This window comes from Anser anser (assembly GCF_964211835.1).
Source record: "Anser anser genome assembly, chromosome: 23".
Taxonomy (NCBI): Eukaryota; Metazoa; Chordata; class Aves; order Anseriformes; family Anatidae; genus Anser; species Anser anser.
The window spans coordinates 5,601,431-5,617,404 of record NC_139744.1 but is presented as its reverse complement, the minus strand read 5'-3'; the positions used below and the strand labels follow the sequence as shown (position 1 = coordinate 5,617,404).

The 15,974-nt window shown below is 58.1% G+C and overlaps 3 protein-coding genes across 3 annotated transcripts; 1 reads left to right on the top strand and 2 right to left on the bottom strand.

Moving 5' to 3' along the window:
* The first annotated feature begins 528 nt into the window (after positions 1–528).
* GFAP (glial fibrillary acidic protein) lies at positions 529–6,169 on the top strand. Its single transcript, XM_083808934.1, has 9 exons — positions 529–1,022; positions 1,496–1,556; positions 1,761–1,856; positions 1,943–2,104; positions 2,817–2,942; positions 3,149–3,369; positions 3,553–3,596; positions 4,189–4,274; positions 4,583–6,169. Exons 1-9 carry the CDS (start codon positions 559–561, stop codon positions 4,622–4,624), a joined length of 1,302 nt encoding a protein of 433 aa, XP_083665060.1. The 5' UTR covers positions 529–558; the 3' UTR covers positions 4,625–6,169.
* Positions 6,170–7,304: 1,135 nt separating this feature from the next.
* On the bottom strand, positions 7,305–9,259 carry FAM187A (family with sequence similarity 187 member A). The gene has a single exon (XM_083809529.1). The coding sequence runs from the start codon at positions 8,971–8,973 to the stop codon at positions 7,726–7,728; it is 1,248 nt and encodes a 415-aa protein (XP_083665655.1). The 5' UTR covers positions 8,974–9,259; the 3' UTR covers positions 7,305–7,725.
* A 1,763-nt stretch (positions 9,260–11,022) lies between these two features.
* Positions 11,023–15,959, bottom strand: DNAAF19 (dynein axonemal assembly factor 19). Its single transcript, XM_083808872.1, has 3 exons — positions 15,652–15,959; positions 13,575–13,707; positions 11,023–11,680 (listed from the first exon to the last, which is right to left on the bottom strand). The coding sequence occupies exons 1-3, from the start codon at positions 15,792–15,794 to the stop codon at positions 11,210–11,212; spliced, it is 747 nt and encodes a 248-aa protein (XP_083664998.1). The 5' UTR covers positions 15,795–15,959; the 3' UTR covers positions 11,023–11,209.
* Positions 15,960–15,974: the final 15 nt, after the last annotated feature.

Sequence of the window (15,974 nt, the reverse complement as noted above, 5' to 3'; positions counted from 1 at the left end):
GTGCCGGTGGGTGTGCATGGACACGTTTGTACGAGGATGTGTGTGCGGCTGTGCAACACACCCCTCAGCCCGTTGAACACCTGGAGATACAGCTGGGGCCAGTGGCTGTGGGGACAGGACCCAGGGCGCAGGGACACCCCGTGCCCTTGCAGTGGGCACCCTCTGAAACGGCACCCGGCCAGCACCCACAGTGCCCGTGGCATTGCTCCAAGCACCAACGGTGCCCCACAGCACCTCACCCGGCACCCACAGTGCCCCATGGGTGCCCATGGCCACGGTCCCGCTCTGCCTCCTGCCCCGGGCGCTGGCAGTGCCCACAGGAGTGTGGGGTAAACCCCGGGGCGGGGGGGTCCGGGCAGGGGGCCGGGGGCCTTGCCATGACGCCTGGGCTGTCTGCCAGGGCTCATCCGTCCCTGCCGGGCGCCACAAAGGCCGGCTTTTGTGCTCGCCCTGTGGCTCCTTGGCCCATGGCCAGTGCCGGGGGCGGCTGGCAGGGGTGGGAGCCGCCACACTCCATAAAACCCCCAGGGCTGGGACACACCGTGCCCAGCCCTTGGCATGGAGAGCCAGCGGCTGTCCTCCTACGGCCGCCGCTTCGGCTCAGCCGCCTCGGCACGCCGGGGGCTCCCCACCAGCCCCCCGGGCCGGCCCCGCGTCCTCAGCGCGCAGCCGGGCCTCCGCTGGGTCGCCCGCCCCGGGCCGGGCAGGATGGACTTCTCGCTGGCCGAGGCGCTCAACTCGGAGTTCAGGGAGACGCGCACCAACGAGAAGGTGGAGATGATGGAGCTCAACGACCGCTTCGCCAGCTACATCGAGAAGGTTCGGCTCCTGGAGCAGCAGAACAAGATGCTGGTGCTGGAGCTGAACCAGGTGCGGGACCAGGAGCCTTCGCACCTGGCCGACGTCTACCAGGAGGAGCTGCGCGACCTGCGGCGCCACGTGGAGCAGCTGGCCACCGCCAAGGCCCGCGTGGAGATCGAGAGGGACAACCTGGCTGAGGACCTCGGAAACCTTCGGCAAAAGTAAGGTGCTGCCCTGCTTGGGGTTGTCCTGGGGGCCAGGGCGGTGACTGGGACCAGGGGGGCCACCAGGACCAGGTTGTCCCCAGGGATCAAGGTACCCATTGGGGCTGGTACCAGGGTGGCCACCAGGACCAAGGTGGCTACTGAGGCTGAGCTGGGGGCTGGCAGGGCTCTGGGCACAGGTGGTGGGGATGAGGGCACAGGGAACGTGCTGAGGGTGCAGGGCTGGGATGGCCACATGCAGGGAGCACGTGTGGCACAGGGCGAAACGTGAGGGACATGTGTGTGGCGTGGGGGACATGGGGATGGGGCAGGAGGACGGCGGGGTGGGCACAGGCAGCACCCCGGCACTGCAGGGACCCAAGGGTGGTGCATCCACGGGGCTGAGCTGCAAGTGGCCACTGCAAGTAACGAGTAACGGTGCCCAAGTAATGGTGCCCAACGAGTAACGGTGCCTGTCTGCGACACTGCAGGCTACAGGAGGAGGTGACCCTGCGGCTGGAGGCCGAGAGCACCCTGGCTGCATTCAGACAGGTGAGGGCGAGGGCCGGATCCTGTCCGCATGCTGCCAGCCCCGGGGCATGAGCGGGGCCAGGCTCAGCACCCCCCAGCACCGGGGCTCCTGGTGGGACCGGGCAGGGCTGGGATGGGGACAAGTGGGGCTGAGGGGTGCGGGGGTGCAGCGCCCTGAGCCCACCCTGGGGACCTTCCTTCCTGTCCTGTTCTGCGTGGTGGCAGGACGTCGATGCCGCCGCCCTGGCTCGCCTCGACCTGGAGCGCCGTGTGGGGTCCCTGCAGGACGAGCTGGCCTTCCTCAGGAAGGTGCATGAGGAGGTAACGCCACCACTGACACCGCTGCCATGCCGTGGGGGAACCGGGGATGGGGAGGGGGCTCCGTGCTGACCCCCGGTGCCCCGCAGGAGCTGCGGGAGCTGCAGGAGCAGCTGGCCCGGCACCGGGTGCACGTCGAGGTGGACACCAGCAAGCCGGACCTGACGGCCGCCCTGCGCGACATCCGCACCCAGTACGAGGCCATGGCCGCCAGCAACATGCAGGAGACTGAGGAGTGGTACAAGTCCAAGGTGTGGGGTGGGACCTGCCTGCCGGGTGGGTGCCATTCCCCCTCCCGGGATGTCACCTTCATGGGGAGGGGGTCAGCCTCTCCCGGGGCTGGGTGACTCTGCAGGGTGGTGGCACCGGGGGGTTGGCATCCCTGCTGTCCCCGCTCACGTCCCGTGTCCTGGTTTGGGCCCCGGGGGAGCAGGGATATGTCCCCGTTGGTGAGTCACAGTCCCTAGAGAGGTGTTTGCAGTGACGGGTCCCACGGGCACTGTCTCATAGGAGCAGCGACGTGTCCCCAGTGACATCCCACACCACCATCCCTCCCTCCTGCAAAAGCAGGGACATGTCCCCTGTAACACCTCCCATCAGGGATGCATCCCATGTCCACCACCCCAAGGGACCAGGGACGTGCCTCCATGAGGTGCCAGCAGGGGCGTGTCCCACACCCACTGTCCCGTCATCCCATGGTAGCAGGGACATGTCCCCAGTGGCACATGGCATGGGGGACATGCCCCACCTGCACTGTCCCACCACCCTGCAGGAGCAGGGACATTCCCCCTGCTCCCATGTCACCGTGGCCACGTCCCTCCTGTGGGAGCAGGGACAGCTCCCCCTGGCATGTGCCACTGGGGCTGTGCCCCTCCCATGGAGGAGAGCAGGGTCATGTCCCCGTGCCACGAGGACGCCGTCCCTGCCCCATGCCCCTGCCCCATGGCACGTCCCCCCCCCCAGTTCACAGACCTGACGGACGCAGCCGCCCGGCACGCGGAGGCCCTGCGCGCGGCCAAGCAGGAGGCCAACGAGTACCGGCGCCAGCTCCAGGCCCTCACCTGCGACCTGGAGGCCCTGCGGGGTTCGGTAGGTGCCAGCCGGGAGGGGGGGAAAAGAGGGGGACACGGCCTCGGGCAGGGGCCACCACCACGGGGATGCTGCTGGGGAGCTCTGCCCGGGGCTGGGGGCATGGGCAGTGGCCAGGGGTGGGAGCTGGGTGGGTACCGTGGGGAGCCCCTCGCTCCTGGAAGGAGGCGGCCGCTGAGGGCACCGCGGCCCCTCGCGGCCCCCAGAACGAGTCCCTGGAGAGGCAGCTGCGGGAGCTGGAGGAGCGCTACGCGCTGGAGACCGCCGGCTACCAGGACACGGTGGTGCGGCTGGAGGAGGACATCCGCAGCCTCAAGGAGGAGATGGCGCGGCACCTGCAGGAGTACCAGGACCTGCTCAACGTCAAGCTGGCCCTAGACATCGAGATCGCCACGTACCGCAAGCTGCTGGAGGGCGAGGAGAGCAGGTGATGGCAGAGCAGGGCCTCATCCTGCCCCGAACCATCCCCACGTCCTCCTGGTCCCTCTGCGGGTGGGGAGCAGCCCCCAGCCCTCCTGCCCCAGCCCTGGGCAGAGCAGAGCTGCTGTGTGGGGCTGTGTGGGGTGGTGGGGACCTGGTGCTCTCCCCGACGCCCCCGTTGCTCCTGCAGGATCACCATCCCTGTGCAGACCTTCTCCAACCTGCAGATCCGAGGTGGGCAGGATGGTGGTGCTGTGAGTGGGGTGTGAGGCTGGGAGGGCCTGGGGGCTCCGTGGGAGGAGGTGTCATCCTGGCCAGCCCTGCCCCATCCAGAAGGAGTGGGACGTTTTCCTCCGAATCTCAAGGAACGAGGACTCCAGGGTCTTGTCCCTGGCACCAACCTGCTGCCAGGTCCCTGGGCCACGGGGGTCCCCCAGGATGGAGGGGAGGAGTGTGCCATGGCTGCGTCCCCAAGACCAACCACGTCCCCCATGCCAACTGTCCCCCCAGGGTCAACCCTGTCGCCAAGGCCAACCACATCCCAAAGCTATCCACATCCCAAAGCCCCAAGACCAGTCCTGTCCCCAGTGCCAGCTGTGTCCCCAAGGCCAACCACAACCTGAAGCCAGTCATGTCCCCAGTGCCAACCATGTCCCCAGGACCATCTGCGTCCCTGAGGCTGATCACGTCCCCAGGGCTGCTCACTGCCATGGATTGGGGTTTTCCTGCCCAGCATGTTCCCTTTGGGCCCCCCCCACTTGTGCATGGGTAGAGGGGCCACATGTGGGACACTTGGTCACTGCCATGTCCTGCCTGCGTCCCCCAGAGACCAGCCTGGACACCAAATCCCTGTCGGAAGCTCACCTGAAGAGGACCATCGTGGTCAAAACTGTGGAGACCAGAGATGGAGAGGTGGGAAGTCCTCATCCATGCCTCCCACGCTGCTTCCTCTCCATCCCTGCCTCCCCGCAGGGTGTCCCCCAAGGGGGATGCTCGTCACGCAGGTGGGGCCACCATCCCTCAGCCCCAAGAGCAGCCTGGGCAGGGAGCCCGGTGGCTCCAGACCATGGTGGAGCTGAGCCTGGCAGCTCTTAGAGAAAACTATCCCCATCCCTGTCCCCATCCCTGTCCCTGTCCCCAAGGTCGTTCAGAGCCCAGGAAGGCTCAGGAGGGGAGGAGGGCCCGAGCTGGGGTGACAGTCCCTCTCCCTCTGCCTCCAGGTGATCAAGGAGTCCAAGCAGGAGCACAAGGAGGTGGCATAGAGCCGGCGAGCCGCAGCAGCCGCACTTGTAGCCGTAGCCCCGTAGGTGCTGTCCGATGCTGCGAGGGACCCCGGTGACCGGGTGGGAGCTGCGGGATGAGGTGGGGATGCTCTGGGGGGCACCTCCCTCCTGCCCACCCTCACCTCTCCCACCACCCCTGGACCCCCTGCTTGGGGCCGGGCGCTGCGTGGGGAGGGGACTGGAGACACGGGGGGAGGCGAGCGGTACTGGGCAGAGCCCGGTCCCACAGCACAGCAGAGCTGGCATTTTGGGGGCCATGCCAAGCGTGCGACCTGGGTCTCTGGCTCGCCGACGTCTGTCAAGGAAGTCCATCCTGTTTCGATCTCTGCATGCCAGTTGGAAAAGGCAATGGTGCAAAGAGCATCTCTCCCTGCATCCCACCCCGCTGCCCACTCTCTGGTCCAGGAAGCCGCCCTGAATCTGCCCCTGTGTCCAGGCCCTGAGCATCCCAGGGGGGCTGGAGGTGGCAAGGTACCAGCTGGCCAGGGGCGTTTTCCCATCCCTGAGCATTGGGTGGGCTTAGCCAAGAGGCACGGGCAGGAGGAGGAGGAGGATGGAGCCGCACAGGGAGGCAGGGTTCTGCTGGGATGGTGTGAAAGGGTGATGGAGTGGAGATAACGAGGGGTGCCTGCGGGTGTGGGGGGGTTGTGGGGCTGGAGTAGTGATGGGCACAGCAGGCTGGGTGGCCTCATTCAGTTTTCCAGGACACAGAGCCATGGGGCTGTCCCAGCCCCGAGTGGGTGCCCCCACCAAGGTGCCCCCATCAGCACGGTGGAGGAAACAGTCCCGAGGGGCTTGTGGCCAGGGGGGACCCACGGCCGTGTGCTTGGCCCCTCACCTGGGGGGGTCCCATGCAGGTGAAAGTGGAGATGAGGGGAGTGAGGACAGCAGGAGGAGGAGAAGGAAGAGGAAGAGGAGAAGGAGGAGGAGGAGGGTGTTGGGGCACCCATGGGTGCTCTCAGAGCAGGAGGTGCCTCCTGTGACCCAGGAGTTCTGGGGGAGGACAGGCAGCCCTCCCTGTTCTCCCTGTCCCAACCAGCTCACAGTATGAGTCCCACCACCGCAGCGAGCCAGGGCTGCCTGGGTCAAGCCCTGGCCGTGCAGGAGCCTGAGCCCAGCTCCTGCATGAGAGGGGCTTGGCAGAAATTCCCTGTCCTGGGGCTCCATGTGGCCTTGCCCCCCCCCCCATGCGTCCTCCCTTGCTTCCCCTGCCCAGACCAGCACATGCCACCCAGTTGGGGCCATCACCCAGCCCAGTGCTCACCCACAGCCCCCATCCCCAACCTTTGATTTAACCGCTACCAGGAGCAAAACCTGCCCCACTGCCAGCTAACATAGGAGCAACCACCCAGCAGCGCTTCTCGTACCCCATAAGCCCGTAGGGATGAGCACGTGGAATGCCACTCAGTTGCCATCCTCCCTTACCCCCTTTGTCCGCTGTGTCTCCCAGCTCTGTGAAAAATTAATGTCCTAATGTCTGCGGCAGCACGAGATGAGAAATAAAGCTTACACAAGTGCTACTTCGATGGTTGTACTGCAAGCTGCCTCTCCGCGCCATCCCCTGCCCCAGCCACAGGACAAGCTGCCAGTGCCATGGGTTATTCGGGATTAGCCAGGGGGACCCCAGAGGGGTCCTTTGGGAGCCCAAACCCACTGCTGGCAGCTTCCTTGTGGGGGATGAAGGCTCAGTCCTGAACCCCAGGGCCAACGCATTTGGCCATTTGCGTGTGGTTTGGACACATGCAAGGGCTTGTGGCATGGTGCAGGGATAACCCCCAAAGCCAGCAGTGTGGCAGGAGAGATCCCCTTCCCTAGAGGGAGGGAGGGGAAGCACAGACCTGTTCTGGGGTCTTCAGCAGCAAACCCAGCGTGAACCCAGGCTGCCACTCCTGGGGAGCCTCAGGTGCCGGCTGTATCTCTGAGGACCAGTGGTTAATTCCTAATGACCTCGTGAAGGGCTGGCGAGGATGGGTTGTGTTGGCAAGCAGCAGGAAATGCTGTGGGTGAGTGGGGATTATAGGGGGGCATTGGGAATTTGGGAGCCCCAGCCTGGCCCTGGGTGGAAGGATGTGGCCAGTGCACGTAGGCTGGATATAGCCACCAGAGAGGGTGCCACGAGACCCTGCACGCCAGGAAAGCAGCTCAGGGGCTGAGCACTGCGAGACCCTCAGTGCAGCCTGGCCACCCGGACAGCTGGCTTCTCCGGGGAAAGCTGAAGTCCTCAGGTCACCTCCTTGGCAAAAGGACCAGAGATGAGCCCAGCGGGGAAGTCGTGCTCTACGCTGAGGAGCAAACAAGAGGACACCTAAACGCTGCACAGATGCCATCCTCTTTGGAGGACATCTTTTGCAACACATAAATAACGGCTAATAAAAAGCCAAATATCTCACAGGTCCATGCTGAGTTGGGCGAATTCAAACATCAAACCACCACCACCAAAACAAAACACAAACAGGAAAATTTCTAAAGATATCCTCTGTTTTCATTTGGATTTTTTTTTTCCTTCAAAAGTATAAATGTTTAAACTCAAATTTTTAAAGACAGGTTTGCTCCAGCTAAGGATCTCAAACAAACACTGAATGTTTTGAAATGTTGGCAGTCGAAGTTTTCAGCAATGAAAAGAACTAAAAAAAAAAAAATAAATCTAAGAAAAGCCAGAATTAATTGGAGTAAAACAGTTTGGTGGATTACAGTGGACTCTTAGAAAAACAGCCCTAATAAATCACTGATGTGGTTTGAGAACTCTGTAGTGCTTGGCAAGAAAATACTGCAACAACTCCAAGTATTTATTCAAAAAGGATTATATTGAGCTTAAAAGCCTACTGCAAACCTGCATAAGGGGCCAGGAACAGCCCGTGGTGGTGTGAAACCCCCTCCTGTCCCACCAAGCCGTACCGCCCAGCAGCACAGGGACTTTTCCGTCTCAGTCCTCACGGCTGCGCTCTCGACCCAAAATGGAGGATGAGTGGGCACTGGCAGCATTTCGATCCCATTTATTTCTAATGGTCAAAACATTACAAATTTCTCATGAAATGATGGTCAAAGGTGTAGGAGTGACCTGTTGGGGCTGCGTGGGGACGCTACGTCCTCACGGGACACCTGAACACCTGCCGGCAGCAGCGGCACATGTGGATGCCGACGAAGATGGCGCTGATGAGGACGTAGCTCGTGCTGATGGCCTTGATGGCATAGATCGTCTCGGGATCGTCGAGCGTCCGTCTGCGCTGGCGCTGGTGGCCCACGCTGAGCCGGAAGCCGGCCACCAGCTGGCCCTCCCGCCAGCAGAAGTAGGTGCCTCTGTCACTGAACTGGACCCGCTGGATGTGCAGGTGGTTTCCGTGGTCGATGAAGACCCGCATGCTCTGGTTGACACCCACGAGGAAGTGGGAGCGGTAGAGCCGGACAGAGTCCTTGTCCCAGGCCACGGCGTGCTCGGGCCGGGCTCCTGGGCAGGCGATGATCAGATCTCTTCCTACTGGATGCTTGTGGAACTGCGTGGGGACGTGGGGCAGCCAGGGCTTCTGGCCCAGCTTGTAAATTACATTGGAGATGGCCTGCACCCCTTCCTGGGGGTCCTGCTCCTTCACGCAGGGGGCCAGGCAGCTTCGGATGGCCACCTCGGGCCTCCAGCGGCGGCCGCGGCGCTGAAGACGCATGGAGATGGCCCTGGAGCCACAGGAGGTGACGTTGGGCAGGGCAGTGCGGTAGCGGGGGTGCAGCTTGGCGCTCCGCATGTAGCACAGCCCGATCCGCCGCTGCTCGCCCCTCACACCGCAGCGGTCGCATTTGGTCCAGTCCCAGAAGGTGGTGAAGAGGCTGAAGAGCTTCCCTGTGTAGTCGTCCTGGACATGCTCGCCTCTGTCGACAAAAGCCACCGTGATGTGCTTGGTTGGCTGCACGTCCACGTCGTAGCCGTAGAAGAAGTCCCCTTTCTTAGTGCCGCACAGGTAGAGGCCCGAGTCTGTCACTTGGGCCCGGAAGACGATGAGACTGAACATCCGGATGCTGAAACGCTTCAGCACGTTGCTGCCCACGTGGATATGGCCCGAGTCAAGAACCACGTTGCCAGCAAAGTCCGTCAGGACCGTGGTTTCCTTGCTTCCCATGGTCTTCTGGAAGTACCAGACGACGTTAGAGACCTCCTCGGGCTTGCAGTTGCAAGGGAGCTCAAAGGTCATGTCGGCCAGGTAAGCGGCGTTGTCAAACATCAGGAAAGCAGGACAAACCATTCGCTTGAATATATCTTCTTTCTCCTCAATCGCAAAAGAGTGGAGCACATCTACCATGCAGAGGAGAAGTACAGCTCTTGGCAGCCCGGTCTCCATCATGCCCAGCAGCCTCTGCCATCAGCAGGATGAACCCAGCCACCACGTCCTCAGTGTGGCACGGGGTTGGAGGTGTCGGCACCAAGGCAGGGACCAGGGCGCACACACCACCTGCTCACCAGGGATGGGGCTTGTAAGAGACTTTGGAAGGTGGACACCCAGCCTGTGGCTGACAGCAGGGATCAAACAGCAGTCAAAATCTCTCATCCCAGAGTAACAGCTGCTGGGAACCACTCGCAAGCATCTGTTGTTGCAGCAGAGAATGTTTGTCCTGCCCTGCAGCAGCCCGTCCCTGTCTGGGACATGGCCTGTCCCTGTCCCCGTGTGTCAGGGACGTGGACTCTAGAATGTTTCCAGCTGCTCTAGAGCGCACCGTGCCACTGGGCAACGAGCAGAGATCGCTCGTGTAGCATGGCTGCGGAGGCAAAATGCAGCCTGCATGGTGGGAAGAAGGGAACCGCTGCTGTTTTCTTGAAAGAAGTAAACGTTAAGGGTTGCACCAACTCTTCTGAGCACAGTGATCATGGAGAACCTCCCCTGACGGCAGCTGACCTCTGTAGGCCAGAATCAGAGGTGACAAACACGGTATTTAGACTTCTGCATCCTCCCTGTTGGCTGTCCAAGTGTTTGTGTGCCGAAGACCCACCACACAGGCAATGTTTGAGACTCCCCCTCTTGGAGCGATCGAGGGAGGCTTTTCATTCACATCCTCCTTGCCTTGGCTGATGCTGGAACCAACCCTGGAGGCTTAAATGCATCTCTCCTATGGTATAAGTGAGTTATTTGCTCCCCACTGACTCTGGCCAGACCTTCAGTTTAGGTTCTGGCACTTCCTGGTCAAACCATGACTGCTTGGGAAACTGATTCCAGCCAGTCCAACAGCCCTTCCTCCTGCTGACATTCACACAATCACTCCTTCGAGGAGGAGCTCAGTGCTTGTGCCTGCATTTCATTTCTCCTGAGTCTTCTCACCAAACAACAGGGATTTTGCTTTTCCCCAAGTGGTGGGGATGCAGCAGGATGTGAGTGCAAGCCCTGAGCCACAGGACTGCTGAAAGCACTGGGGGTGTTCCCACCACAACTGAAGCTGCAGCTAGCGCAGGCTGTAGTACCAGGGCCATTCCTGCATCAACATCCTGCATCCCGACCATGGGACCATCCAGGATCTTTCCGTTTTGTTTGAGATATCAGCACTTGGCTTTCTGTTAGCCATCAGGTTTGCAAGTGTTGTGCAAAGGAATGGCACCTACAGCAGATTGCAGGGACACACGTGTCCCCATGGTTGATGCCACAAAGCCTGAAATTAGGGGCTTAGTGGTTTCTACAGAGGCAGTGGGAGAGGGTGAGCTGTAGTCAGCCAGGGGTGACTCTACCTTTTTCTCCTCTACCTGGGTTTTCAAAAAGAATGGACCTGGTAGTTGTTTCTGAGCTGAATTCAAGGCAGTCTGAGCAGTGTAACATGCACTGGGCTCCTCAGCACACTTGGGAGAAGCTCGAGGATCTTCCCAGACCAGAAATAAAAGTGAACTTGGTGGGTAGGTGTTGAGCTGTGCAACGTGAGCGTCTTCCTGAATCCTGCAGCCTAAACAGAAAGGCCAGTCAGTTTGGACACAATATTTGGCAGCACTGGAGAGTCTCTTTGTTGGACTGATGTTTGTCAGTTCCTTTTAAATTTAAATCTACGTAGATTTTAGGCAAACCATATAGTGTCCAAGATCATAGAACAATATCTCAGAGATTTACCCCATGGCCTACTTAAAATAGATGTTGGATCAGCCCCAGGTATATCACCTCGCACAGTATTTCCACTCCCATCAGCCTAATTTCAGCAGCTGCATGGTTAAGCGTGAAGTGCCACTGATTACATTTCTTAAATCCTGAGTGACAATGGACAGAGATAGAAAAAGGAAGGAAATACTTGCATTTTGGCCTCTCCTTCATAAATGCCTGCCTAATTTTTCTTTCTCTTGTTTGTTCTCCCCATCTAAGAGATTCTCACAGAATTGTCCTGTGAGGACACTGCCCCAGAGATCACAACGTACACAGAGTCCTTTCTGTAACTAACTTTTATTTGGCAGAATTATTGCTCTGGGTGGCCCCCAGGTACAGGGAAACGTACAGCAATGCTCCAGAAGTATCTGAGTTATTCTTAACTGTCTCACACAGTATCTGACGCCAAAGCCAAGCCATAAGGCCCTTTTCCACTCTGCTTCTGCATGACCCTGCTGCTTCTGCTCCTTCAGCTGACTTGGTAACATTTCATCAGCTCCATCATTATCCTTTCCTCGGCTTCGTTTTGCAAGCTGGTGTCTGTGAGGTGGATTTCGCTCTCTGCTTTGCAGCTGGCTGGGCCACTAAGGTGGCCAGGGGTCCAATAATCCCTGCTCATGCTCTGCAGCTTCCTAAACAAATCCCTGGTGCTCTCCTTCTCCGACTCACTCAGAAGATCCATGTTTAACCCAAAGCGCTTGGTGCCAGAAAGGCTCTGTAAGATCTGAAGGACAGCATCTCTGTCTTCATGACAGATGTTCTCTGCCAGCACAGCAAGGAATTCACCCAGGAGGCCAAAACCCAAGTCAGCCTGAAAGATTCTGCCCAAGGCCTTCCCTTCGAGCTTAAGCAAAAGCTGGTATTTTTCTTTTCCGCTTTTTAAGCATCTGCGCCAATCTCGGTAAAATTCGGCAGAGGTTCCAGGCAGTTGATCCAGCTCCTGAAGGAAAAAAATAATCGTCAAGTTCTTTCTGTTTTGTTCCCACTTGACGATTTTTATTCCCCCCTCATCAATCTGTGGGTGTGTCTGACAGATGCTTTTAATACAGGCTTTGATAGCACAAAGGGCTGCGTAAAGCTTGTGAGGTAGCAAAACATGCAGAAAGATGAAGAAATAGCAGGTTCATCAAGCCCAAAAGAAAACAGAGAACTTAAGAGGAAAATAAAGGAAGAATAGGTGAGACCTGAAACACAGTGTAGATGAACACAGACCATCAGTGGAGTAATCCAAGCCCTAACCAGAACCAAACACACTAAACACTCTCCTGGAACTGCGGTAGTTCAGCAAAAGCCTGTCTCCATCTTGAGCATCAAGAGGCAAATCAAGCAGGTGAGCAGATAAAATATAAGGGGCATAAAACCCAGAAAATACACTGATGACTCTAACGTACTGTCTTGTAACATACTGCATTCATACAAGCCTCGGACTAGAAGAGAGAGCCAAGCTCAATGTGGCATCTCAGATAAAAGGAAATCCTGTTTTATACAATATGTAATTGAACTGCTGAACTCATCACTGCTGACTTCACTGACGCACAGACTGAAGAAGGATTAAAATGTTTAGGCTTTTACACAGATAGTGAGAACAAGGCACAGCAACATCAGGCTGTGTCTAAACACAAAATGCAGAAGCCCTGGAGATCTGAGCCCAAGGACTAATGGGATTAGGAACAGAGTTTGCTCTGGGGAGATCTCTGCTCACTCCAAGCAAATACAAAGCTGCCTAGAAGAGCTGCAAAAGGATGTCATAATAAACAGGCAAATGAAATTCACTGTCAAAAAATTCATGCAATGCTTGTGAGAAACATCCATGCAAAACATCTCTGGCTAGGGAAACGTCCAGTGACAGACTCCACTGTAGCTCCCATCAAGCAGGTGAGTCTCCTGTCATTGTGTCACTGGGCTAGCAGGAGTCACCACAGATATTCTTTTGAAGACATCAGCTCATTCTCAGCAGCAGTCAAAATGGCAAAGCCAATAATGGGAGCTAATAGGAAAGCAACTGAAAATAAAACAGAATTATTGTTTTATATCTTTATAAATCCAGTGGGTGCCTGAGCCTTGGATGCTGACTGCAGCTGGGCTCCTCTTATGCATAAGAGATAACCCAGCACCAGAGAAGAGAAGGGAAACAAAGGCAATGGAAGCATAAAACGCCTTCCATACCAGAAGACATTCAACTAACCAGGACTCTCCAGCTTGGAAAAAGTCTGCTGAAGGGGGCAGGAAAGACATCAGTCAAATCACAAACGGCCTGGATATAAAAGGTTTTGTCACCGTTTCCCACAACCGAAGAACTAAGGGGAGCACCCAATGAACCCATCAGGCAGCAGGTTTAGAACAAAACAGCACTTTTCTGTATCATGCATAATTAAACCGTGGGGTGAAAAAGAATTGGCTGCATTCACAGAAGATGCGTTATCTGCATCTATTAAACGTGATGATCCAGATGCACAGCCTGGCTCTCAGGCTCTAAACTGCAGCCAGCTGGAGGAGTGCGGTCAAGGGAGGGCACTCTTCCCCAAGAATCTGTTACTGGCCACCGGCAGAGGCAGGGTATTGGGAGCTCTGGTCCGACGCTGTGCAGCTGGTCCTAGATTCCCACAGGGTTGAAGCAGCCTTTCCTTAAGCAGCTGGTGCACGCCCTTACCAGCCACAAAGCAGGGGCCAAGACTGAGCCCTGCGATTATCTAACTCCAGTGTTCCTGGGGATTTTGAGGGCTTGTTCACAGGCAGAAATAATTCTGAATAATTCTTGTGCTTTAAACTAATACTCAAATTATTTTGGAGTAATTTTTAGATGCGGACAAAGTCCCGGGAAGCGTCTCCCTTACCTGGGGTATCTCCACGTCACCGGCTTGCTGGCCCTTCGTGTGGCCTGCACAAGGGTTCCACAGCACGTTTCTCTTGTTCCCCATTTTGTCCTTTTTCTCTAGAGGCTTCAGGTGTGATGCCAGCACGATGTCCCTGCAGGCAACAGGAAGGGGACAGAAGACCAAAAACTTTGAGGCTGCACCCCTCCGCAGTGCCTCCTGTGAGGCAGGCCATTTCCGAGCTTGTGCCACACATAGCAAACAAGACCAGCATTTACTTAAGATCACGAAGCATCAGAGAGGGATCAGAGGAAAAGAAAATACAGCACGTGGGACACTTGGCAGGCACATCCTCCTCACACGCTCTGCATTAATCCAGCCATCAGGCCCGGCGAGGCAGGAATTGCCCCGCAGGCTGGACTGCTGCTGAGCACCATGGTTCCTGCCCGACACGGGCAGGGCGCTGCCAGCTCCACCCAGCAGCTCCTGCCAGAGCCAGGGCCCAAGGAACTGGCAGGACACTCTTTTTCTCCTGCTTTTTTCTTATGGTACTCTGAAGCTTTTGTGGCTTTGGGACCTCCACAGGAAAGACCCTACATTCCTACGGGCCCTAAGGATTGTTTTGTAGCTTGGACAGGTACTTGTTTGTGGATTCATTTGAATTCAGCATCTTACTACACTGATGCCTACGACTACCTCCAGCAGCCAGGACGCAGTGGCTCACTTCATTCTTCTCATCCCATGGGATGAACATCTGAGCCCACAGCCCTCGCAGCAACCAGCAGGAGATCTTTGAAGGGGTCCAGGTCCCTGCTGCTACACCGGCAGCCTTCGCTGGTGAAGATGCTGCACCCACAGCGAGGAGCTGCTCCACCGCCTCCCTCGGATGGCTTCTAGCTGCTAACGCTACAGTTGCATTGCAGATTTTCTGTACTGAGCAGGAGTGTGATCTTTGATCGTGCTCTAGCAGCTACACTGACAAAACTGCAGCAGGGAATCCTTTTACAGGGACTGGGGAGAAAGCAACAGGAAAAAATGCCATAAATGCCATTTTAAACTTTTTCCCTTTCACAGATCCGATAGCGTGACCAAATTCCAGCAGGATGAGGCCGTGAATGCAATTTGCTCCACTCCTGGATAAGCCTGGTCAGAGCCCTGGATCTGTCTGCAGATCTTTCTGCGTATGTCAAGGGATGGGGACTTGTGCAAGGAGGGCATTAGGAGCACTGCTCCTCCAGGGACCATCCCCGGATCATAAATCTGTTCCCAAACCGCCTCGGACAGGGCGATGATGGGTTCGGGAGCAAGAACGCGCCGAGCTGGGTGCGTGGGGACGCACACTGCCCTGTCCTTCCACACCACCACCACCGACTGGGGCTGCAGAAGCCAGAGGGGAGGACAGGAGGTCAGGAAGGGCTGCCAGGGGCTGCGCTGCACCAGGGAAAGCATCGCAGTGGGGTAAATCCAACACCTTTGGGTAGCTGGTTTTCCACAGACCAGTGCCTTGGACTCGGCACAACGCTGGTGACAGCGAGTCGGCAAGAGACTTCTAGGCTGGGACAGCTGAGATGTTAGCAGGCAGAAGTTAAGCTGCCAATTTTTTCAGCCGACTTTAAACCCGACCAGTTCTGTCAAATCAACGCTTTGTGTCATGGGGACCACAGAGTTTTCAAGCACCCTGGGAACCCTGAAGTCAGGTTTAGTGCACCGTCAAGCCATGCTCATAGCCACCCAGGGCATAAAGCGCATACAGGGAGCTCGGGAGCGAAGGGTGCCTTTTGGAGCCCTTTGGAACAAGGTGTGAGCTCAGAAGCAGCTGGGTGACCCCATCAGCGTGTGGTGAGTTTACATCTGTATTGCAAGAAGTCTGAAAATTCACCACCGCCCCCCGGGGGCTGCGTCAGCGCCGTGTCCAGAGCACCCGGCACCAAGGGGAGCCTCTGTGGTGCAGAGGGAGACATGACACGACCCCCGTGGTGCCAAGGCCAGGGACCGCAGCTGACGGTGCTAACGAATCTCCACGGGGTACGGAACGATTCGAATCCTCCCTCAAGGTGTCCTGGGGATGGCCACGTGCGGGGCCAGCCCTCGGCCGGACCTGAACTCCTCGTAGGAGGCGACCCGCTGGCGCACGGCGCGGAACTTGGCGCTGTCCTCCCTCGCGTGCTTCTCGTCGGCCGCCAGCGCCGCCCGCAGCTCCTCGTGCAGCGCGCCCAGGTCGAGGGCTCCGTCCGCCTCCATCGCCCTGCGGCTGCCGGCCCGGGGCTGTGCGGTAACGCGGCACCCAGAGGGCGCAGGGAGCTCCTGTCGCGACAGCCCCGCCGGGCTGCGCACCCCAGCACCCTCGCTCCTGTCGCGACGGCCCCGCCGCCCCGGCCGCGCTCGCTCCCGTTGCCATAGCGCCCGGCCGCGTGGCGCCAG

What these genes read in the sequence shown, in the direction of transcription:
- GFAP (XM_083808934.1), top strand. Translation starts at nt 559, where the DNA reads ATGGAGAGCCAGCGGCTGTCCTCCTACGGCCGCCGCTTCGGCTCAGCC. An exon ending in AGGAGTGGTACAAGTCCAAG is followed by an intron (nt 2,105 to 2,816) that starts GTGTGGGGTGGG and finishes CCCCCCCCCCAG; the next exon opens with TTCACAGACCTGACGGACGC. An exon ending in TGGAGGCCCTGCGGGGTTCG is followed by an intron (nt 2,943 to 3,148) that starts GTAGGTGCCAGC and finishes CGCGGCCCCCAG; the next exon opens with AACGAGTCCCTGGAGAGGCA.
- FAM187A (XM_083809529.1), bottom strand. Translation starts at nt 8,973, where the DNA reads ATGATGGAGACCGGGCTGCCAAGAGCTGTACTTCTCCTCTGCATGGTA.
- DNAAF19 (XM_083808872.1), bottom strand. Translation starts at nt 15,794, where the DNA reads ATGGAGGCGGACGGAGCCCTCGACCTGGGCGCGCTGCACGAGGAGCTG. An exon ending in GCCTCCTACGAGGAGTTCAG is followed by an intron (nt 13,708 to 15,651) that starts GTCCGGCCGAGG and finishes TGTTGCCTGCAG; the next exon opens with GGACATCGTGCTGGCATCAC. An exon ending in GTGACGTGGAGATACCCCAG is followed by an intron (nt 11,681 to 13,574) that starts GTAAGGGAGACG and finishes TTTTTCCTTCAG; the next exon opens with GAGCTGGATCAACTGCCTGG.